At 51.8% G+C, this 24,224-nt stretch overlaps 2 protein-coding genes across 6 annotated transcripts in view; both read right to left on the reverse strand.

Moving 5' to 3' along the window:
* Positions 1 to 107: 107 nt before the first annotated feature.
* Positions 108 to 15,081, reverse strand: THTPA (thiamine triphosphatase). 3 transcript variants are annotated; one of them, XM_032980414.2, is made up of 6 exons: positions 13,535 to 15,065; positions 11,847 to 11,944; positions 11,269 to 11,531; positions 10,749 to 10,894; positions 7,809 to 8,092; positions 108 to 584 (listed from the first exon to the last, which is right to left on the reverse strand). In XM_032980414.2, exons 2-6 carry the CDS (start codon positions 11,893 to 11,895, stop codon positions 481 to 483), a joined length of 846 nt encoding a protein of 281 aa, XP_032836305.1. In that variant the 5' UTR covers positions 11,896 to 11,944; positions 13,535 to 15,065; the 3' UTR covers positions 108 to 480. The 3 variants fall into 3 exon arrangements, with proteins under 3 accessions (XP_032836305.1, XP_032836304.2, XP_032836303.1); XM_032980413.2 differs by lacking the exon at positions 13,535 to 15,065 and adding an exon at positions 12,515 to 13,518; XM_032980412.2 differs by lacking the exon at positions 11,847 to 11,944 and having other exon boundaries at positions 13,535 to 15,081.
* A 5,821-nt stretch (positions 15,082 to 20,902) lies between these two features.
* Positions 20,903 to 24,224, reverse strand: part of LOC116957975 (tripartite motif-containing protein 16-like) — a 29,880-nt gene continuing 26,558 nt past the window's right edge. For all 3 annotated transcript variants that reach the window (XM_076058185.1, XM_076058186.1, XM_076058187.1), the window contains one exon: positions 20,903 to 21,897. In XM_076058185.1, coding sequence (XP_075914300.1) covers positions 21,350 to 21,897 — 548 coding nt within the window. In that variant the 3' untranslated portion in view covers positions 20,903 to 21,349. The remainder of the gene's footprint in view (positions 21,898 to 24,224) is intronic.

A 24,224-nucleotide genomic window follows, 5' to 3' on the forward strand; every position in this document is an offset into this window, starting at 1 on the left:
AACACATAGTAACTGATCACGCACAAATAATCACGTACGCAAGCATTACATCGTAACAATTTTATACACTCATTCTTAACCACACTTAATTGCAGACATTAACATAATTGAACAAAAAAATATTTTATTATTTTATCACATTTCCTTTAAAATTTACACGTCACACAATATATACAACACAGCACTTGCCCCTACAGCCTGCTAGAAGCTACACGGGGGATCTTTGTCTGTGTGTAGGTGCTACTAACAGCACTTGCCCCTACAGCCTGCTGGAGGCTACACGTGGGATCTTTGTCAGCCAAGGTCATCTTCCAAGGTCACCAGGTGAGGTCACCAGCTGAGGTCACCAGCTGAGGTCACCAGCCGAGGTCACCAGCCGAGTTCCCCAGCAAAAGGTCACCCAAAGTCACCAGCTCAGGTCACCAGCCGAGGTCATCGGCAAAGGTCAACCAAGGTCACTGGTCGACGTCACCGGCGAAGTCAGCCGAGGACGTGGGCATCGACGAGCCGTCGGTAGAGGTCAGGGCGGTGGTCACGCAGGAAGACAGCCAGCTTGCTCAGCAGGTTGGTGCCGCTCACCAACTCTGTGTGGGTGGCGAGTGGGGTGGTGAGAGTGGTGAGTGAGCAAGTAAATTTGTGAGTGGGTGGGTGAGTGAGTGAGTGGGTGAATAAGAAAGTGAATGAGTGTGTTGGTGGATGGATGAGTGAATGGGTAAGTGGAAAAGTGGAAGAGTACTTTGGGTAAGTGGGTTGGTGAGTGAATGAGTAGTTGAGGTGGTGAGTGGGAGTGGTGAGGAGTGAGTGGGTGAGTGGGTGAGGGGGTGAGTGAATGAATAGGTCAGTGAGTAGGTGAGTGAGTAAGTGGGTGAGTGAAATATGAGAATCACAGATGGCACCCCCACCATACACACAAAACAAAGACAAAGCACCCCCCAAGACAAAGCACCCCCATGTAGACTGTAGGGTCAAGTGCTCTTAGCGAGTAGCAGCGCCAATGAAGGCAGGCACGGCACACCGGCGGGTGGGTGGCCAGAACCACGTCCTGTCGCTTTTGTCTCCCCAGTGCTAGCGATGTTTCCACACCGCACCAGGTACTCATTTGAGGCTGACTATACCTAGGGGAGGTCCAGGACCGGTTCAGACAATCGCCTCTGGTGGTGTTGGCCGTAAGCGGGAATCGAACTCGGGTCGCCGGGTTCATAGCACAGTGCGCTAACCACTACACTGCCGCTCCCCACTTGCGCATCTACAAATATCCCCCATATAGCCTTAACAGACTGTAGGGGCAAGTGCTGTTAGCGAGCACCTATGAAGGCCGGAACGGTACACGAGGGGGTGGGTGGCCAGCACCACGCCCGACCGCCTTTGTCTCCCTAGTGGCAATGTTTACACAGCGCACCAGGTACTCATTTGAGGCTGAGTCGACCTAGGAGAGGCCCGGGACCGGTTCAGATAATCGTCACTGGTGTTGGCCGTGAGCGGGAATCGAACCCGGGTCGCCAGATTCATAGCGCAGAGCGCTAACCGCTACACTATCGCTCCCCACTATCTACAACAACAACAACCGCCATTCGCCACTAAGTGGCGGTGACGTCACCACGACGCTTGTGCCAGGCTATGTGCACCCTGAGGCCACGTGAAGTGTCGAATGCCCGCTGGCAGGAGGTCACGGGGCAGACCCAGGTGCCACGGGTCGACTGACTGAGATGACTGGCTGATGCACCACCTGTGCCCCCTACTGTGCAACCTGCTGTGCTTTAGCCACCCGGCGCTCTGCTCGTTGTTGTGAGCGTCGCTCCTCCGCCCTCCGTTGTTGTTGGAGGGCGACTACCTCCAACTGCCCAGTAGCATCCTTCACGAGCCTCCTCCACAGAGGTTGATCTTGACACCGCTGGTACCAGTCATCGGCAAGTCCACTCAGCTCCACGTCCTCATGTACCACATCACTCCATCTCTTCTCTAGCCCGTGCCGCGCCCGCTTAGCCCCCTCAATCCGGCCGAACAAAAGCTGTTTCGGCATGCGTTGGCTGGGCATGCGGGCTACATGACCCAGCCATCGCAGCCTTGCCCGCCGGAGGAGCTCACCGATGGGAACTTGCCCAGATCTTTCAAGTATTTGTGAGCTCCTCACACAATCCAGTCTGGTTAAACCCAGGATGGATCGTAGGCAGGCCAGCCTAAATGTTTCTAACCGGCGAAGATGTTCCATTAGGGGGGTCCACGTTTCGCAAGCGTAGAGAAGGGAGGGAATGACCGTGGCCGAGAAGACCTGAAGCTTAGTGCGGAGCGACAGACCAGGTAGCTTCCACACAGCGTTACGCAACCGATGAAAAGATATTGCCGCTCGACTGATTCGGAGTGAGACCTCTGCTGTTAAACTGGAGCCAGTCATAAGCACACTTCCCAGGTCTGGGAAACTCTCCACTCTCTCCACAACTGCCCCATCACCGATTGGGAGTTGTGGGGGTGGAGTGTCCGACGGTACAAAATACCCAGGCAGGTGCTTAGTTTTGGTGGGGCTGATGGTAAGGCCCCACCTCTTAGTGGCACGCTCCAGTCTCAGCAGCAGCGTCTCCAACTCCTCCTCTGACTGAGCAGCTATTACCAAATCATCAGCATACATAACGTGGTTGACCAATAGGGAGCCATCCCTTGACCGCACCCGGGCATCGATCAGCCTCCCATTATATCTGTACCATATGGAGATTCCCCCGGTACAGCTATTGAAGGCTTCACGAACTACGTGGTCAAAATAGATGTTAAATAATGTGGGAGCCAGAGGACATCCCTGTCGCACCCCAAGGTGTACAGGGAATGGCTCTCACTCCCAGCCACGTAGTTTTACCCGGGCCCGCTCACCATCATGAAGGTCCTTAATGATCGTGAGCAGAGGGTCAGGTACTCCAAAAGCACGAAGAACGACCCAGAGCCCAGGCCTACTGATGGTATCATAGGCCTTGACCAGGTCAATAAAGCAGAGATGTAGGTCTTGTTGGAATTCCCTACACCTCTGCTGTAGCAGACGGACAGAAAATATGGAATCTGTGCAGGACCGCCCTTTCCTGAAACCGCATTGGGGCTCCGCAAGCCTCTCCTCAGCGTGCCTGGCAAGGCGATGCTGAATAATCCTTGCCAGGACCTTTCCCGGCACACTGAGGAGTGAGATGCCCCTGTAGTTGTTACAGTCTGTGCGGTCCCCCTTCTTAAAGAGGGGGACCACCAGGGCATCCTTCCAATCCTGCGGAACCCGTCCACCGGCCCAGACCGTTGTTATGATGTCATATAGGGCAGTCTGTGCACAAACGCCACCCTCCCTCAGCATTTCGCTTGGGAGATCATCTCTGCCCGCTGCCTTTCCTGGTCTCAGACTCCAGATCGCCTTCAGTACTTCCTCAACAGATGGCACCTCAGCCAGCCACTCACAGGGGGTGACTTATTCCAATATTTGAGGCACCACAGCCTCAGCAGGGTCATCCTCACTTTGTGCCACGATGTTTTCCTGGCTGAGGGATTTTCCCTCCCCCAGGACCTCATAGAAATGCTCAGCAAATCTGCAAACCTGTTCCTGGGGGTCGGAGATTGGATCACCGTTTTTTCCCCTAATGATGGTAATAGGTGTGGTGCTGCAGGTTACTTTTTTGGAGTTAAATAGAGATTTGTGATCGCGGGCCACTGAGGCAGACTCCATCTCCTCAGCAACCCGCGACCACCACCCATCCTTGCAGCGCCTCACGGCTCTCCGAACCTCCGAGTGAAGGCTGCGGTAAGCCTCCTCATTCTCTGACGTGGGATTCTATAGCCGATGACAGTGGGCCTGTCGCTTTTTCTCAACCATCCTGAACACCTCCTCTGTCAGCCAGGGTCTCTGGGGAGGTCTGGACTGCGTACCCAAAGCAGCCATTGCAGCTGCATGAGTCACAGTTCTAAACCTCGCCCATTTACCCTCGACATCAGGAGGAGTCGGGGACGATGCCAATCCCAGCCGCAAGCGATGATGAAATTCCCGCTTGCAACTTTCATCAGATAACTGAGACCAGGCCACTTTAGGTCGGAATGGGGTCCTGGGTGTACACCCACCACCGGAGTGGAAGAATGGCAGGCGCATCTTACAGATGACTAGTCGATGGTCAGAGGGCAGATCAGCTCCACGGTAGGTCCTGGTGTCAAGGACATAGGCTTGCATCCGCTGGTCCATCACTATGTAGTCCAGCAGATGTTCTTGCTTGGACCCGGCATGCATCCATGATGTTGTGTGGATGCGCCGATGCCGGAACAGCGTGTTGGTAATTACAAGCCCATGGGCTGCACAAAAATCTAGCAGCCTCCTACCGTTGTTATTGAGCTGATCTGGCCCATGCCCTCCAATCACTCCAGACCAGGTGCCAGTATCATGACCAACTCGGGCATTAAAGTCACCCAACATGATGACTCTATCCCGAGGGGCCACTTTAGCCAGCACCTGTGACAGGAGGTCATAGAAGGAATCTGACTCATCGGCTTTGCCTGCATCCCTCCACGGATGTTCATCTTCGGTGGGGGCATAAGTAACCACGACCACCATTCCTCGCCTCCGGTTGATGGTAAGGCGAGCCCAAAGTAGCCTAGGGCTTACAGCTTCCCACACCTCACCGCCACGCTCCGACGCCCCCTTCATTATTTTGTTCAAAAGAAGAGCCACACCCTGTTGTTTGGCAGTCTGCTGCCCCGAGTAGAGGACTGTCCACCCCTCATGGTGGCAGGAGCCAGAGCCGGTCCACCGGACCTCCTGAATGCCGCATAGATCCAGGCGGTACCGGTCCAGCTCCCGACAGAGGAGTGGCAGCCTCTCCTCCGCAGTGAGCGTTCGAACATTCCACGTGGCCACCCGTAGTGGCTTTTCGTTGTTTCTGGAGGAGCCCCGAGGGTGGATATTCAATCTCCTGGCTCCGCCAATTGGGGTTTGGCCAGGAGACGTCATAGACGCCTGGCCCCCCGGGGCCTCCGGCACAAGCTTATTAGTTACATATTTCAGTTTAACTCGTGGTTTCGTGGTAATTAATTGAAGGTGGAGGGGTTACCAGCCCCTCGCACCCGTCCAGAGCCCCCGTTTAGCCCCTGTGGTGGACACATAAGCCATGAGGGGAGGAGCCAATCAAAATTGGATCTCCCCCCACAGCACTGTCCACGACAGAGTTGCCCGTCCGGCACAGCGAGGAGGTAGGGGGTTGTTTTGCCGAACCCACTATCTACACACACAGACACACACCCTAAACACACTCTACACACACCCTACACACACCCTACACACACCCTACACACACCCTACACACACACCCTACACCCACACCCTACACCCAGACCCTACACCCTACACTCACACACTCGACACACACACCCTACACCAGGGGTGTCCAAAGTTTTTTTAGTGAGGGCCAAATACAGAAAAATAAACAAAAGGCCGGGCCACACACTAGAGGTGACATATTGACACATGAATACTGTTTGTATTTCTAACTCACCTATAATGTGAAGAACATTGCACTCAGTGGGAGCAGTGATCCTGTCCTTTGGATTGAAGAATGGCTGACATGTCAGGAGAAAGTTTGGTGGTTGAGACACAAAGGACTTCACAGAGATGGCTATCAGTCATTCTGGTTCTCAGTCTGCTTTTGTTCTGATTTAACAGAGAAAATGTTTGTTCACATATCTATGTTGAGCCGAACAGGCTCATCATTCTTTTTGCGTGGCGTCTCATCAGAGGAAACTTGGTATTATCCAAACTCTGATAGAAGTCAGGGAGGGAGAGAAGCTGATGTTGACTCTTCAGAGAATCATCACATTGCATTTCAATCAGTTCTAACTGCAGACTCTCTTCCACTTCTTCTGCATCCACCAGGAAGGGGGTCAAGAACAGCTTGATTTGTTTTTCAATGACAAAAAAATCTTGGAAACGCTGGTTGAATTCTGTCATGAGAGATACAATCACAGACACATTTCTCCTTTTTAGCAGAAAGGTCGGCCTTTGGAAAAGCAGACTTGATTTCAGACAGCGCAGGGAAGTGTGTAGCATTAAAGCTTCATAGTTGTGTCTCAAACAGGCGGAGCTTTACACAGAAGGCTTACATTTGCGCATACAGGTGTGGCACCAGCTGTTCTTTGCCTTGTAGGTTCTTGTTCAGTGTATTCAGATGATGAGTAAGATCAACTAAAAATGCCAGGTCTGCCAGCCACAGAGGGTCACTCATTTCATGAAGAGGTCGGCCCTTCTCTTTCAAAAACTGGTCGATTTCTGATCTCAGCGAATAAAACCACTGCAGCACAGAGCCGCGGCTGAGCCAGCGCACATCAGAGTGGTAGAGTACATCCCCGTATTCAGCATCCACATCAGATAGGAAAGGTTGAATTTCTCTGTGGTACAGTCCTCTAGCTCGAATTATGTTGACAGTTTTTACAACAGTGTTCATGACATTGCCCAGCTGGACAGTCTTGGCACACAGTGCTTCTTGGTGGATTATACAGTGCATCCTAACAGCCTCACCTCCGCTCTCTTTTACCTTGGCGCACACCATCGATGCCATTCCTTTGCGCTCGCCCGTCATGACCGGAGCTCCATCCGTTGTTACTCCACAGAGCTTGTCCCATTTAAGCCCCATCTTTTCAACTGCCTCTGACACAGCTTCAAAAATATCTCTACCCATCGTTTTGCCTTTTAGGCTCATCATATCAAGCAGTTCCTCCGTACAGCAAAAATTATCTACTCCCCGAAAAAAAATTAACAGCTGCGCGGTGTCTGTGGCATCTGTGCTCTCGTCGCATGCTATCGAGTAAAAATCAAAAGCACAAGCTTTGTCTCTCAGCTGAAGTTTCAAGTTAGCTGACAAGTCCTCGATTCTCCGCACCATGTATTTCTGGATAAGCTCACGCTGTTGAAATCCTGCACTTTTTCCGGGCACATTATTTCTGTGACTTTGATGAGGCACTGCTTTATGAAATCACCGTCTGAGAACGGTTTGCCATGCTGGGCAATAAGTTTAGTGACTTCATAGCTTGCTGTTGTGGCGTTTTCCTGTATTTTGTTAGCACGAAAAAAAATTGTTGTTGAGCTTGCAGGCTAGCCGCCATTTGCTTGACTTTCTGTGTTCGTTCGGCACCGGTGTACGATGTGTAGCTCTGATGTTTGGTCTCATAGTGCCGACGGACATTATACTCTTTCATCACAGCAACATCTTCATTGCAAATCAAACAGACACACATTCCGTTGATTTCTTTGAAAAAATATTCATTTTCCCACCGTGTTTGAAATCTTCTACTCTCACTTGCTATTTTGCGTTTCTTCGGTGCTGCCATTTCTGGTGACTCGCGGTAAAAGTTTTTCTTTGCTTAATTTTGTTTAGTGGAGAAGCACGGTTTTCCGTGGCTGGCTCCATCTAGTGTTGAAACTAAGAAGTGCAACAGAGTTGAGCTCAAGCTTCTTGTGCGGGCCATATTCAATTATATTTTCAGAATTTGCTGCGGGCCAATAAAACCTTGACCGCGGGCCACAGTTGGCCCGCGGGCCGTAGTTTGGACACCCTTGCCCTACACACACCCTACACACATACACCCGACACACACTATAACCATACACACACACCCAACACACACACCCAAAACACACACAGCCTACACACACACCCTGCAACCCCGACACACACCCTACATCCTACACCCACATTACACACACCCTACACACACACACCCTACACACACACACCCTACACCAAACACCCACCCTACAACCCATACACACACTACACACCCTACACACACGACACCCTACACACACCCACCGAGTTGGCTGGCCACGGCCTGTACAGCCAGCACGGCCCGTGGGACCGACCGCTCCTCCCGGCACACCACCTCCAGCTCCCCCACGGCGTAGCCAAAGTCGCTCACGTCCAGGTCTACGCACACGGAGCCCAGACGCTCCACTCCCTCCCCCTCCACCTCCTCCACCCCTTCCACCACCTCCGCCCCCTCCACCCCTTCCACCCCCTCCACCGCCTCCGCCTCCTCAACGCCACGGGCGGGGAGGAGGTAGCGCCGCCGCTCAGTGCCGAACTCGGCAAACGGCCTGGGACGGTGACAAGGGGTGCGGGCGACGGTGTTGTTAAGTCTACGTGGTGGTGGTGTGTCTATGGGTAGTGTCGAGTCTATGGGTAGCAGTGTTGAGTCTATGGGTAGTGTTGAGTCTATGGGTAGCAGTGTTGAGTCTATGGGTAGCAGTGTTGAGTCCATGGGTAGTGTTGAGTCTATTGGCAGTGTTGAGTCTATGGGTATCAGTGTTGAGTCTATGGGTAGTGTTGAGTCTATGGGTAGCAGTGTTGAGTCTATGGGCAGTGTTGAGTCTATGGGCGGTGTTGTGTCTATGAGAAGTGTTAAGTCTATGGGTGGTGCTGAGTCTATGGGTAGTGTCGAGTCTCTGGGTAGCAGTGTTGAGTCTATGGGTAGTGTTGAGTCTATGGGTAGTGTTGAGTCTATGGGTAATATACTAACAGGGTTTCCCCTTTTTTCTGGCAACAAAACTGACACCTTTTGCAAGGAACCATGTTTACATTAACCACAATACTTGCAGTCGTATGCAAACAAAAAACAATACTCTGATAATGTATGCATTGTCCTTGAAACTGAATGGTCCACACCAGAGACAGCTTTTCTTAGAGCCTAATCTCATGTGGTGTTCGACCAGATGACGCCAAAAGGCGCACAGTTCAAAAACAACGCACTATCAGAGTAATGAGCTCGGGGTAAGCATCTACATCATGAGGCCTCCTTTGCCAGTTATTTATAAATGTGTCGTAACCCTCCACCACCCGACACGGCTAATCAGCAAAAAAAGTGTCACGTTGACAAAAGACAAATAATTCACTACTTTAGCCCACCGGTGTGTTGAAGAGTGAATCCACAACATTTACAGTTTGAGTACGACGTTTCGCTGGTAAATACATCCAGCATCATCGGGCAATTCGCCAGAATGGTAAAGCCCTCGCTTGCTCCCGATTTTATATAGAGCAGCAGGGTGACGTCATCATTTAACTCATATCAGGTGCAGTGATTAGAGGCAGAAGGGGGGGGTATTGTAATTATATAATCGATTAGTAATCAGTCATTGGTTATGATTAGTAATGAGTTGTAGATTAGTAATTAGTTGTAATGTGTGTTAGTGATTATATGCTATGTTAGTAATCCGTTAATTAGTATGTGTTTCCCCTATAAGGAATTGTAATATGCATTCATATTCTTAGCTTCCTCGGCAAAGCCACGCCGAAGGGAAACAACAAACATAGATATTCTATTATTTTATTGCTTCCCCCCCAACGTGACTGCACCGAATGAGCCAAGAACATGAATCACTGCAGTCACGAAAGCTTTAAATCAAAATGTAATGTGTATTATTTAATAATACGCTTCCAGGCCGCACTAAGCCTGTAGCTGTCAGAGCGATTAAAGTTATTCTTGTTCCTCTCAATTTCAATGGATTCTCTAATTAGTCTTTGCCAGTAATAATTAGTTTTACACACCACTGCAACATTGTCAAAATCAATTGAGTGTCCTTGTTGACAAGCATGTTCTGCCACTGCCGACAGTTGTGTTTGAGATAATTTAATATTTCTCTGATGTTCTTTTAGTCTTACGCTGATGTTATGTCCCGTCTGTCCAATATAGCATCTGCCACATAAACAATTAATCCGATATACACCTTCTGTTGATAATTTAGGTAATGCGTCTTTAGTGCAAAATACTAGTTTTTGAATTTTGTGTACTGTACCAAATCTTACTGTAATGTTTTGCTTTTGCAAAACGTGGGCTAATTTGTCAGTTACTCCTGAGATATATGGAATTTTTATTGTTTTAACAATCTGGTCGCTTTCAGCAGTATTGCTTTGCGATCGTGATTTGGCATTCAGTGCTCTGTTAATTTGAGCATTATTGTAGCCATTCTGTCATAGTGCGTCTTTAACGTGTTTAATCTCTCTCACTAGACTCTCACCATCTGACACTGTTTTAGCCCGATGTACGAGCGTCTTGATAAGAGAGGATTTCTGAGCTGGATGATGATGTGATTCTGCATTCAGATAGGCATCAGTGTGCGTTTGCTTTCTGTAAACGCTGTGTTATTTTACCGTTTAGGCCATGTCCAAGCAAAATATCTAGGAATGGGAGTGTGTTATTCACCTCCATTTCCATGGTGAACTGGATGGCTGGGTTTTGTGCATTGAGATGATTTAGAAAATCATTAAGTGTATCTTTACCATGTGGCCAGACAACCAAAGTGTCATCCACATATCTAAACCAAAAGGATGGTTTTAATGTGCACGAGGCAAGTGCTCTTATTTCAAAGTTTTCCATGTACAAATTTGCTATAGCAGGGGATAAAGGAGAACCCATTGCTGCTCCTTCCTTTTGTTTAAAGAAATCCCCTCTCCATAAGAAGTAAGTGTTATTTAAACAATGGCCAGCAAGTTTCGGAATATCTTTTGGTAAACCAGTATTCTTTACTAGTGTATCAAGTAATTTAAGCGATTCGTCCACTGGAACCTTAGTGAATAGAGAAATCACATCAAAACTTACCAGAATATCATCAGGAGTAAGTTTAATATCTTTAATCACATTCACAAGATGTTCTGAATTTGGGTAGTGTTGAGTCTATGGATAGCAGTGTGGAGGCTATGGGTAGTGTTGAGCCTATGGATAGCAGTGTTGAGTCTATGGGGCGGTGCCGAGGTCACCTGAGATGCGCCCTCTCCACCAGCTCGTCAACGCTGCCTACCGCCGCGCCCACACCCAGCACGGCCGCCACCCGCTCCACGATCTCCGCCTCGCACTCCGTCTCCACGTAGCGCTGCACCAGCCGGTCCTCCGCAGGGGAGGAGGTCTGGGCGGAGGAGGATGTCACGGTGGAGGTGTATGTCACGGTGGAGATGTATGTCATGGTGGAGGTGGTGGAGGAGGTGGAGGATGTCACGGTGGAGGTGGAGGAGGTGGGGGATGTGACGGTGGAGGTAGAGGTGGGGGATGTCACGGTGGAGGTGGAGGATGTCACGGTGGAGGTAGTGGGGGAGGCCGTGGTGGAGACTTTGGCCTCCATCTCCTCCTGGGGGAGGGAGGCGGCCCGCCAGTCCGGCCGTGCGACGCCACCGCCCCCGGCGTGGCAACTCTGACCGCAGGTACCTCAACCACCGTGGATACCTCCACCACCGTGGATACCTCCCTAACTGTGGGTACCTCTTCAACAGCGGGCACCCTCACCGTGATCACCGCCCCGCCCACGGGGTACTTGAGCTGCCAGACGGAGTCCCTGCGGCGGAGCCAGAGGTCGGCCAGGGCCAGCGCGAGGCTCCCGTCCACGTCGTGGTCCACCACGTCGTGACCCACCACGTCGTGGTAGACGTCGCGGAATCGCCACTCCGCCAGCAGGCGCCCGCCGGCGGCCAACAGCAGCTCCTCCGTGCGCTCGCCCAGCAAGAACTTCTGCTCCACCTCCACCACACGCGACATCGCGGGGGGATGCTCTGTGGGGGGGGGGAGAGCACCCCACCGATACCGGTATTAGTGGCGTCCGTATCAAGTACGAACGGTTTCGAAAAGTCAGGGTAACTCAAGGGTGGTGCTTTCACCAAGGCATCGCGCAGCGCATCGAACGCAGACAGTTCAACCTCCCCACAGTGAAATTTTACACCTTTTGCCATCAGGGCATGGAGGGACTTAGCAATGGAAACGACGATAGGAGGTTGGAGTCGGCCACGAGCTAACACTCTTGGTTTTGTCAGGGTCAGTGGAAATGCCCGAACAGCTGATGATATGCCCCAGATACCGCACAGACTCACGTAAAAGGTGACACTTTTGAGGCTTGAATTTCAAGTTTGCGGCGCTCATTTTCAAGAAGATAGCCCGCCACCGTTCAATGTGTTCGTCGAACGTGCAGCTGAAGGGGGAAGGAAAGGGTGGGGGGGGAGGGGAGGTGGGAAGGAGAAGGTGGGGGTACAGTGAAGGGGTGTGGGATACAGTGCGTGGTAGTGAGGGGTGTGGGGGGCACAGTGCCGGGGTGGGGTAGTGTGGTACAGTGCGTTAAACAGTGCGTGGTACAGTGCATGGTACCTCCACGCGGTGCCGGACGGCAACACTGTGGTGGGCAGTGCCATGGGGGGAGGGCCACCTTAGATCGGCCATTCCCCTCATTGCGTCTGTAGCCACCGCAGTGGCCAAATGGGGGCTCTGGATGGGTGCGAGGGGCTAGTAACCCCTCCACCTTCATCTAATTACCGCTGAACCACGTCGGAAAAATTCCGATGATCCGGTAATTGCTGCTCACTCAGAGGAGGAGTTGGAGGCGCTGCTGCTGAACCTGGAGATTGCCACTAAGAGGTGGGGCATTACCATCAGCCCCACCAAAACGAAGCACCTGCCTGGGTATTTTGTACCATCAGACACTCCACCCCCACAACTCACAATTGGTGATGGAGTAGTTGTGGAGAGAGTGGAGAGTTTCCCATACCTGGGCAGTGTGCTCATGACTGGCTCCGGTTTGACAGCAGAGGTCGCACTCCGAATCATCCGAGCGGCATTATCTTTTCATCGGTTGCGTAAAGCTGTGTGGAAGCTCCCTTGTCTGTCGCTCCGCACGAAGCTTCAGGTCTTCTTGGCAAGTCATTCCCTCCCTTCTCTACGCTTGCGAAACGTGGACCCCCTAATGGAACATCTTCGCCAGTTAGAAACATTTAGGCTGGTTTGCCTACGATTCATCCTGGGTTTAACCTGCAGGCTGGATTGTGTGAGGAGCTCACAAATCCTTGAAAGATCTGGAGAAAGTCCCATCGGTGAGCTCCTCCGGCAGGCAAGGCTGCGTTGGCTGGGTCATGTAGCCCGCATGCCCAGCCACCGCATGCCGAAACAGCTTTTGTTTGGTCGGATAAAAGGGGCGAAACGGGCGCGGCACGGGCAAGAGAAAAAATGGAGTGATGTGGTACAGGAGGACGTGGAGCTGAGTGGACTTGCCGATGACTGGTACCAGCGGTGTCAAGATCGGCCTCAGTGGAGGAGGCTCGTGAATGACGCTGCTACTGGGAGGGCGGAGGAGCGACGCTCACAACAAAGAGCGGAGCATGGGGTGACTAAAGCGCAGCGAGTTGGCACAGTAGGCGGCACAGGTGGTGCATCATCCACTCATCTCAGTCAGTCGACCCGTGGCATCTGCTGGGTCTGCCCCGTGACCTCCTGCCAGCGAGCGTTCGACACTTCACGTGGCCTCAAGGTGCACATAGACTGGCACTAGCGCCGTGATGTCACCGACACTTAGTGGCGAATGGCGGTTGTTGTTGTTGGTACAGTGACGAGGGGGCACAGAGTGAGGCAGTGGAGTGTTGAGTGAAGGAATCCGAAGAGATGAGAAGCCCATCGTCACGCCGGAGGCGGTGACGATGATGCTGCACCCACTGTACAAATCTATAAATCATCATCACCATCACCACCATCATCATCATGATCATCACAATCACCACCACCACTCACGACTCACCACCACAGGCCTCGAAGAGCAGGGACTCGAATCGAAATCGATTCAAGGATCGTGAATCCAACTGAATCGTCCAGATTTGATAGCGCATCGATTCCCGAATCGTGGATCTAGAGTGAATTGTAAGGATTCGATAGTGGATCGATTTCCGGATCGTAGACCTACCGTTAATCGTACGGATTCGATAGTAGGTCGTTTCCTTGATGGTGGTTCCAAGGGCGAATCGTAAAGATTCGATAGCTAATGGATTTCTGGATCGAAAATCGAGGTCGGTGATTGTAAAAAAGAAATCGATGGGAATCAGTTCATAAATCGGGGTCGTGATGCAGTCGTGAGAATCAACAGCAAGCGATTCATAGAACCAGGCGTTCGATGCAAAATCATTTGATTCAGCCGCAATCGATTCATTCATCTATAGTTAATTGATAGGAATCGATAGGAATTGAGTGGGTGGGCGAGTGAGTGGATGGGTGAGTGGGTTTGTGGGTGAGTGGATGGGTGGGTGGGTGAGTTAGTGAGTGATTGAGTGAGTGGGTGCGTGAGTGAGTGGGTGGGTGAGTGATTGGGTGAGTGAGTGATTGGGTGGATGAGTGGGTGGGTGAGTGGGTGAGTGTGTGAGTGGGTGGGTGAGTGAGTGGGTAGGTGAGTAGGTGGGTGATTTAGTAGGTTGGTGAGTGGGTGGGTGAGTGAGACAGGCTAGAGAAGAGATGGAGTGACGTGGTACAGGAGGACGTGGAGCTGAGTGGACTTGCCGATGACCGGTACCAGCGGTGTCAAGATCGGCCTCTGTGGAGGAGGCTCGTGAAGGACGCTGCTGGGCAGTTGGAGGTAGTCGCCCTCCAACAACAACGGAGGGCGGAGGAACGACGCTCACAACAACGAGCGGAGCGCCGGGTGGCTAAAGCACAGCAAGTTGGCACAGTAGGGGGCACAGGTGGTGCATTAGCCAGTCATCTCAGTCAGTCGACCCGTGGCACCTGCTGGATCTGCCCCGTGACCTCCTGGTGCACCTAGCCTGGCACAGACGTCTCTGAGTATGAGTCTCTGTGGGTGTGTATGGGTCTCTGTGGGTCTCTACGTATCTCTAAATATATCTATCTCTATGTATCTCTGTGTCTCTATGTATCTCTATGTGTCTCCATTTATCTGTATGAGTGTCTATGCATCTCTACGTATCTCTATATATCTGTAGTGGGTTGAATCACCATAAGGGAACTTCTCTGAGGCAACACAGTTTTATTTAACACTTAACACAGAGGGGTAACGGCCCCTCACACCCAATACACTATGGAGTTTTACTCTCCAATCTAATACGCCTCTCACTGGTTAATCTACAAGTCCTCTGTGAGTGAAGCGTGAGTCTTCACTGGTATATAAGCTGGAGCCGACCCTTGCAGGGGTACGGCTCTGCCCTTGGGGCTCTTCAGTCTTCAGGAGGCTTCTTGTCTTCAGCCGGACGACGACTACCCGGCCCTGTTCAGAGGTTCTGCTTTTATACAAGTCCGTGGCTTGCTCCGCCCTGGCCACGCCTTCCTTCCAGAACCTTCCATCGGAGGGTGACATCATCCCCCAGCCCCCTCCTGGGGTCTGGGGTCTTTTAGTTCCTGGATCCGTTATCCCAGGATTTGCCGTTGGCCCCTCGGGCCATAGTCCTTTAACATTGGGCTTAGCCACTCTTCCGCCCCCTATTGACATGTGAGGGATGCTACCAGCTGACAGCATGGGGAGTGCACAATAATACCTCTCCATCACCCCCCCCCCACCCCTGCGTACCACACAGCCATCCCGGCTGTCGATAACCTCAAAATAGTTCAATTGTGAATAAAATAGAACACGTGTGCCTAGTAACTAACAACACAACAATAACGACATATATACCCCAACCCCCTGTACAAATTTACACTATAGACATATATACAAAGCGCACGGCCAACCGCACAACCCGCGGCCAAGCACCCGCCACTCGTGGAAAAAAAACGTGACCGACCAACGACAGAGAACGGCAATGGTCACTGGTTAAGGTGACCCGGTGGCGCGAGAGCAGGTGGGTTGTGTGGTGCGTGTGTGTGTGGAGAGTGCGAACGGAGTTATGAAAAACTAAGAGTCTTCGTGCGCGTCGTAGGGAACAGGGCTTCGTAGGTGGCGCAGATGCGACGGGCCCTTCAGGGGGCACGTCCGGCAGGCCATTTGGCCGCCCGTTGGCAGGAGCAGCCGGCGTGAACTGGCCCTGGCCCGTCACTCCCGCATTGTCTGGAGGAGCAACAACACGACGTCGCTGAGAGCTCGGCTTCACGGACGCATCACCTGTCACAAGCTCGGCCCCCGCGGTGTGTAGGTGATGCAGGAGTGCGCGGCACGACGAAGGGCTTCAGGCGTGAGGGGTGGACGAACCAACATTGTCTGCACCATCTGACAGTGACGCATTTAATGTTTCATTTATTAGGTATAGCCCTGTGAGCAACCGCAACAAACTAAATATGAACAGAGAACATCTTAAAGCGACGATGTGCAAAAGAAACATCCTGGATAAACCAGCAAATCTTCCAGAAAAAAACCCACCATATTACAACGCAGTGTGCAAAAATCTCAGTGTGATGCAAGTCAAACAATAACAACCATAAGACAATTTAGATTAAAGTTATCAGGCCAACTCCGCACTTCCGCAAGAAACATGGCTTAACCATATGTTTTCAAAATCACCAAAATAAAGCTATAAAGTACAATGTAACAACAGTAATCACAGGAACTTTGATTCAAATTTAACAATAAACGATATACATAACATGTACTACCAAACTTGCAGCCATATCTGGCAGCATGACACTCCCAGTGTATGATGTGTGAGTGAGTCAGCCTCCTCCACGCCATTGCGGCCTCCTCCATGGCCTCCACGTGTGGAGGAGGCCGCGACCTGTACAGTGGACAACTTGTACGATGTCGACGGGGCCCTTCCAGGGTTTGAGCATTTCAGGCGATGTAGACAAAGGCACCTGGGGGCAATGTAGCCAGGCCTTGTCCCCCGTGGCCCACGCATGTGTGGATGAGTTGGAGTTGCGCAGTCGCTCATTAGCACTCTGGCGAGAACCCGAATTCACAATGGAGGCCTCACGTGCCACAGCCAATATTCAGATGTTAAAACGCAAGTGGTCCACGATCTTGGGCAAATCAACGTGCAGCTGAACATGCACAGGGGGGTCTGCATCCCTACCGTACATCAGAAAGAAGGGTAAAAATCCGGTCACAGCGTGAGGAGCCATTCTATATGCGGCTAGGACCCCGGGGATCTGGAGATTCCAGTCGAGCTGGGAATCACTAACCTGGTGGCACAACATTGATGTGAGCGTCCTGTGAAGACGCTCCACCATACCATCAGACTGCGGGTGCTATGACGAAGTACAGACTTTTTTTGTACCCAAAAGTTTGCACACATCGCATAACAGGGTGCTCAAAAATGTTTTCCCTTGATCGGTCAACAGCCGTTCAGGAGCACCTTTGTCCATGACGTAGCCCTGGAACAAAGGCCTCAGTGAAATACACCACCCCAACCAGCAGGTACTTGTCACCCTTAGGAGTGGTAGGCAAGGGCCCCCAAATGTCCAGAGCCACCAACTTGTTGACGCGAGACACCTTGATGGATTGTAATTGTGGGCAACATGGCTTTGCCGTTGGCTTCCGCCGAGCTCACTGGGTGCAGCCCTTCAGGAGGTTGGACATGTCCCGCAGCATGCCCGTCCAGAAGAAGTTAAGTTGGAGCAACCCGAGGGTCTTGTGTACCCCCAGATGCAACAGGTGCTCGTGCGCCGCCCAAACAGCTCTACCACGCAAGGCAGAGGGCATGAGTCACTGCCCCACTGCATAAGGAGACCCTCGCGCAGGACGAGAGACGCAAATCGACCCCTAACATTAGCCGAATTTTCGGCGCGATGCCGTAAGGCAAGTAGGACACGTCCTCTATCTGGTGGCGACCCCAATCGGCAATGGTCAGGTCTAACAAGTGATCCCGACCTGCTGGGTCGACGGGATCCTCCGAGGGACTCTGGTTAGAGGGGAGCACATCTGCCACAGCTGTGAGGGGCGGAACTGGGCCAACCCCTGGCAAACCGCCAGAACCAAGAAAGCAAGCGCACCTGTTGGCAAATGGGAGACGCGACAGTGCATCGGCGTTGGTATGTCGGGTGCCCTTGCAGTAGGTGATGGTGGAATCATAGTCCTGGAGAACCTCGAGCCACCTCGAAAGTTGATCTGATGGCTAGTCGACACGCAAGGCATATTGCAACGGTGAGTGGTCCGATCTAACGGTGAAGTGCCTGCCCTACAAATATGGCCAATATTGTTGAATGAAAAAGACGATGGCCAATAACTTGCGGCGAGTCACGCAGTAGCGTTGTTCCGCTGGAGACAACACGCTGCTGCCATACGTAATCACCCATTCGACACCACTGATTACCTGGGAGAGCACCCCACCGATACCGGTATTGCTGGCGTCCGTATCAAGTACGAACGGTTTCGAAAAGTCAGGGTAACTCAAGGGTGGTGCTTTCACCAGGGCATCGCGCAGCGCATCGAACGCAGACAGTTCAACCTCCCCACAGTGAAATTTTACACCTTTTGCCATCAGGGCATGGAGGGGCTTAGCAATGGAAACGACGATAGGAGGTTGGAGTCGGCCACGAGCTAACGCTCTTGGTTTTGTCAGGGTCAGTGGAAATGCCCGAACAGCTGATGATATGCCCCAGATACCACACAGACTCACGTAAAAGGTGACACTTTTGAGGCTTGAATTTCAAGTTTGCGGCGCTCATTTTCAAGAAGATAGCCCGCCACCGTTCAATGTGTTCGTCGAACGTGCAGCTGAAGATGACGACATCGTCTAAGTAAATCAAGCACGAGTCCCACTGGAGCCCAGCGAGGACAAGCTCCATGAGCCGCTGGAATATCGCTGGGGCTGAGTAGAGCCCCATAGGCAACCTATTAAACTAAAAAAGTCCTTGAGGCATTCGAAAGGCCGTTTTTGGTTTTGAAACATCGTCGAGAGGAAGTTGCCAGAACCCCGACAACAGGTCCACTGTGGAGAAATAACGAGCCCCTGCCAATGCGTCTAATGACTCATCCATACGTGGGAGTGGGTAAGCATCGGCCACATATATTTTGTTTAAACGGCGAAAGTCAACACAGAATCTTAAGGTGCTGTGGTGCTTTTTCACGAGCACAATGGGAGCTCCCCAGGGGCTGGTCGAAGGAGAGATTGTATCCATGGCTAGCATGCTCCTTTTCGGCCGGGCTAAGCCAAAACGGGTTCTGGCGGCTCAGAGCAGTGTCACCAGTATCAATATGGTGACGCAACAATTTAGTGCATCCAACATAAAATTTACTTTTACGGAAAACGTCATCAAATTCTCGCAAGAGTGTGCGCAACCTTGCCCGCTGTGATCCAGACAATTTTCCAGCCCCCGCGCATAGCGAGTCCAACCATCCATCATCCAGGTCCAAGCGCGGTTGTGACGAGGACCGGTACTGACATGGCTGACGACCGGGTTTCCCAGGGGCGCCCGCGTCGCATGAGCGAGCACAGTCCTCTGGGGAACAACGGTCGGACACAACCCGGCATTCAGGACCTGGATGAACGGGTCCTTGTCACTCGCTACGAGAGTCTGTGCGGCTACGAGTTCGAGGCCCCTAATCGCGGTATTAGACAGCCCCAACAAAACACCATTTGCCGACGCCTCCAGGTCAAGAAGTTTCCGTAAACAAAGGAGCACTAGTATCTCCGCGCCCAGGGGAATCCGCACCGTGCGGGCGGCCAGTGCTTGCACCAAGGTGCAGGCCGTGCGCAACGGCGTGAGGGAAGGCAGGAATGCCATACATCGACCGGAGGGAAGCTCAATACATCCCTGGTCAATGAGGATGCGGATAGGCATTCTGGCAAGAAAATCTGTCCCTAGTAGACAAGGTACGGCGAGGGACGAAGAGACCAAAATCGAAATTTGTGGAAGAATTTGTCCAATTATTCCGAGTGAGTCCCGATTAGCAGCGAAGCATGGGACAGAAACCGGGTGCAGGGAGAGACACCGAACGGGCAGAATGTTGTATATTAGGTCAGAAATAATGGGAGCCGACGCACAAGTTCAACGGCCTCGATCGAACCCATAACAACAGAGGATCCCGTGGCCACGGCGACAACCCTATGGGCCAGCTCAGACCACTGACCAGGTTGGAGCTCCCTGCTAGAAATACAACAGTCCCGTTCGCCGGTGCCCGCTACCCGGTGAACACGCGGCGCGGCACAGTGAGGTGTGCGAGGTGAGTGCGGTGGCCAAGCAAGTGAGGTGCCGCGACTCGCCTGGGTATGACGTGAAGCCGTGGGCGCCCGAGGATCCGATGGCTTGGTCGGTTGGAGGGTCATCAGGCATGCAGGAAGGCACCTCGTCGACGCGCAGGCGGCGATGCTCGACTCCCGGTGGAGCAGATGTGCGTGGATGCTCTTGGCGGCGCGCAGTGAACACGTTATCGTCAACTTCACTGGGTGAAGTTCACGTGTGGTGGTGTTTGTTGTGGTGGTTGTGGTTGTTGTTGTGATGGTTCATGTGGTGGTGATTGTGGTGATGGTTGTTGTGGTGGTTGTTGTAGTGGTGGTTGTTGTGGTGTTTGTGGTTGTGATTGTTGTGGTGGTTGTTGTGGTGGTTGTGGTGATTGTGGTGATTGTGGTTGTGGTGGTTGTGGTGGTTGTTATGGGTCTTGTGGTTGTTGTGGTGGTGATTGTTGTTGTGGTGGTTGTTGTTGCTGCTCTACCGCCTTCTCCTGGTGAGCACCAGGGCCACGTGGCACTTCGTCGACTCGCCCAGCAGCATGAGTGGTGATCCACCAACCCCCCCCCCCCCCCCCCACAGTGCTGGGTCACAGCGAGGCTGCAGGTTGCCCCTCAGTGCCTCTGTTTGTTTTTGTTGTCACCAACGCGGGACTCCCCCAGTGGCGGGAATCCAGAATGTCAGAATCTGTTGTAGTGCAGGAGGAATCCGATGAGCTGTGAAGCTCTTTGTGTTCACAGATGGTGCAGTGGTGAGGGGCGGGCGTGGGGGGAGAGGGGTGACGTGACCACGTTGGAGATTCGTGCGTGGTGATGTCACCGCGTTGTGAGATCTCGCGTGGTGACGTCATCACGTCCATGACGCAGCAGCAGACAACTGGAACAGCTCGGACACTGTTGGCACCTTTTGTGTTTGGCGCCGTCTCTTTATCTGTTTATTAATTTGTAGATTTAATTTGCTTGGCAGTGGCTGTGTAGAGGATTTGGGCCTCGTGTTTAATTAATGAACAGCGTTGTGGGATACAGTGGGCACGAATGACGCTGTACACAACTACATTGTTGTTGCGTTCTGTATATTTATTTTAGAATCGACGATGCAAGCGTCAGAATGCAACTGTCGTACGTGTACATTTATACTTCTTAAAATCAATATTATTGTTGTATCTCTCCCACAACCCATGACACCACCAGTGCATAAACACATCCCAGTTCACCATTGCTAATTACTACACCCCTACACTACAGTCACGCTGCTCTGGCAGGGTGAATACATCCACGTTAGCCTCACACACACACAGAGCAGTACTTATTTTATCACCCCCCCCCCCCCCCCCATGAAGGCTCTGAGGATTGTTTCCGCTCAGCGCCCCCCGTTGTGATGGAGAGCCACGCAGCCCCTAGCCACCGACAGCCACCAGCCAGTCACGGGCGTGGCGCTGCGCGTGACGGTGACGAGGGTGGCGAGCGCCGTGCGTCGTGGCGTCTGCCCTCTGCGCTGTTCACGTTCACCTGTCTCAGGACGCACCACACAGATCCACAATCCTCACTGAGTCACCAACTTTACACCCCACCAGCAGCCCAGGATATAGGGAATTTGTGAAGGCTTGGTGAAACGAGTACAGCAGTGCCATCGAGTCAGCGCTGTAAAACGATAGCAGCCCCGCGTCCCAGTCCAGATGAACCCCGACTCTCCGCGGAGGCTCCGGCACCGATAGTGAGGTCTCTACCCCGCCATGCCGCACTGAGAAGCTTTTACCAGCTTTCTGTAGACACCAGGAGACGTCACTCCCCCCCAGGCCACAATCAGCACCACGCCCTCTCCGTGGGATCTTCCCGTACGCAACTCCAATCCAACACAGCCCCGCGCTCCCCACGTCCACCTCCCAGTAGTGCTGACCCGATGAGAAGCTCTCAGAGCACAGGGCTTGTGACCAGCAATCAAAGCGGTGTGGGTGATGGGGGCGACCCTGGGAGACATCGCCCACCGTCACCGTCCTGAGATCCGAGGAAATCTGGAAGCGGTTGTAGGCTGAGTTTGTGTCCAGAGTTGGTGAGCATCCATCTGTGGTGAGGACAGCGATGACGCCCGCACAGCGGTCACGGCGATGCGTGCGCAGTAGCGGCACAAGCAGTTCACGTAGCGTGTATACAAACACACGCACGCTGCGTGTTGTGTTCTGTTGTGTTGTAGTCATACTGCAGTACGTGATACATTTGTAGTGACATCGCAAGATGTCACTGTGTAATGCCGGCCCTAGAGAGGCATGGCGTGCGGTGTATTGACATTGCGGATACCAGTAGGGTGTGGGTGTAGTACTGGCCCTAGAGGGGCTCGGTCAGCGCTGATTGATAGCGCTGGATGGCATCACGCTTAGCGCGCAGTGCCAGCCCTACAGGGCAGGGTGTGGGAGTGCCGGCCGTTGGAAAGAGGTTATGAAAGGCCATGGCACTCTGGTTGACCCGAGAGGACACGTACCGGTTAAGTCTTCAAAGGGCCCCCAAGTGGGGGCTAGGGGTAGTCACGTGGTCGGGGGCCAGATCCTGCTCGAGGATTCTGGAAGGTGGTCGTGGCCAAAGGTGGAGCCAGCCACATCACAGAGAATATAAGCCAGGTTCCCAGAGGGACCGGCGTTGTTGTTCATCCTGAAGAAACCTTCGTCTACGTTCTACAGAGTCTCCAACACGTGGAATGGACCCAAGCTGTGGCCCGGTCCGTAGTAGCAGTTACGTTAGCCTGGTGGTCACCACCAGGTTAACTATACTAGTTACGTTGTAATTAGTGTAGTTAGCCTGGTGGTCACCACCTGGCTAACTATACTAGTTATGTTGTAATCAGTGCAGTTAGTCTGGTGGTCACCACCAGGTTAACTACACTAGTTACATTGTAATCAGTGTAGTTAGCCTGGTGGTCACCACCAGGTTAACTACACTAGTTACATTGTAATCAGTGTAGTTAGCCTGGTGGTCACCACCATAGGTTGTTATTCTGTTAAGGGGCAGTTATCCTGTGTGTTGGTGTTAAATAAATGTGTTGCCTCCAAAGAGTACGTCTGCAACTCAGTTGACTCCACTACACATTGAAACGTAACACAATGATCATCACATGTATAACAAATGCACACAGGACTAATATTTGTGTACACATACAAGTATTCATTAAAATGTATGTACACTTGCTGGTTATCTTTATTATTTGTGTTCACATACTGCCATTTGTTATTATTTGTGTACACATACAAATATTCTCGTGCATTTGTGTACACATACTAATACTCATTAGTACCCTTGCTCGTATACAAATACTATTATTCTATAGGACACATACTAGCAAACGAATACTATAGTACACATACTCGTATGCTAATACTAGTATGTGCACTATAGAATAATAGTACTACACTAATATGACCATGGGTGTGTGTGCAGTGGTAATGAACAGTGGTGATGATGCCAGCACCACGATGTTAACGTCACTCTCACAGCGTCTATATACAAACAAGACGCCTGTACAACAGCCACCACAGCCTCGCACACTCACATCCATGTACAGACATTTGATGGTCGGGATCGTGGACGTAGCGTAGAGGTAAAGTACAACAATGGTTATGCTGCACTGCCTTCTGCTTCCCACTCTGTCACAACAGTTGAAAGTGTTAATCTAAGAAAATAAATGTTGATGCCCGAAGCTCTCCGGGTCCTCCGGTTTTTCCCTCCACATTTAGGAAGGCGTGTTTAGACTATTTGGCTGCTACTATAAATGTCCACGTGATGATGATATCGCCCACGTAGTCAAGCTATAGCTCAGTGAGTCCCTGCACCTGGTAAAATAAAAATACGTTCAATGGAGAGGTCAGAGAGCCCCGCAGCCTATAGCACCTGCTATGCACGGTGGTCACCCATCTCAGCACTAGCCCGGCTCAACGCTGCTTAGACAGGAATCGACCCCATGATGTGCAGTACGTTAACCACCGTCCCACCACTCAATTAGTGTGTACACAACACCACTTATACTGGAATGTGTACATTACCATCTGGGTATATAAGTGCAATGTGTAAGAGCCATAAGACAGAAAGTGAGTATTATTTATGTATATAGATTTTATATACATCCGTCATACATTTGTTGACGGACTGGTTCTATTTGATTTGGAATATCCCAACTGTGTAGAAACCCCCCTGTGGCTAGACGCTCCGTTGGTTGAACCCATGACGTCACTTCCGGTTTTTACAGTATAAACGGGGGGCTACGAGAAGAGCCGATGGGGAGCGAGTGGATACAGTCTTTTGACCGTGTGACGGGGTGATACAGTACGTGAACAGGCGATGATATAACTTTAGAAAACGCTCGTTTTTGTGCAACTAAGAAATAAAGAAACAGTTTGATTTAAG

This window comes from Petromyzon marinus (assembly GCF_048934315.1).
Source record: "Petromyzon marinus isolate PM22_M1 ecotype Great Lakes invasive population chromosome 68 unlocalized genomic scaffold, UKy_Petmar_22M1.pri1.0 chr68_unloc.1, whole genome shotgun sequence".
Taxonomy (NCBI): domain Eukaryota; kingdom Metazoa; phylum Chordata; class Hyperoartia; order Petromyzontiformes; family Petromyzontidae; genus Petromyzon; species Petromyzon marinus.

Bases quoted from the DNA above. Each gene is read 5' to 3' on its own strand.
- THTPA (XM_032980412.2), bottom strand. From the start codon at position 13,943: ATGAATGAATCGATTGCGGCTGAATCAAATGATTTTGCATCGAACGCC. The intron at 8,093-10,748 runs GTGACCTCGGCA...TCACCGTCCCAG, and splicing joins GTGGAGAGGGCGCATCTCAG to GCCGTTTGCCGAGTTCGGCA. The intron at 585-7,808 runs GTGGGTGTGTGT...CCACCCACACAG, and splicing joins GGCCGTGGCCAGCCAACTCG to AGTTGGTGAGCGGCACCAAC.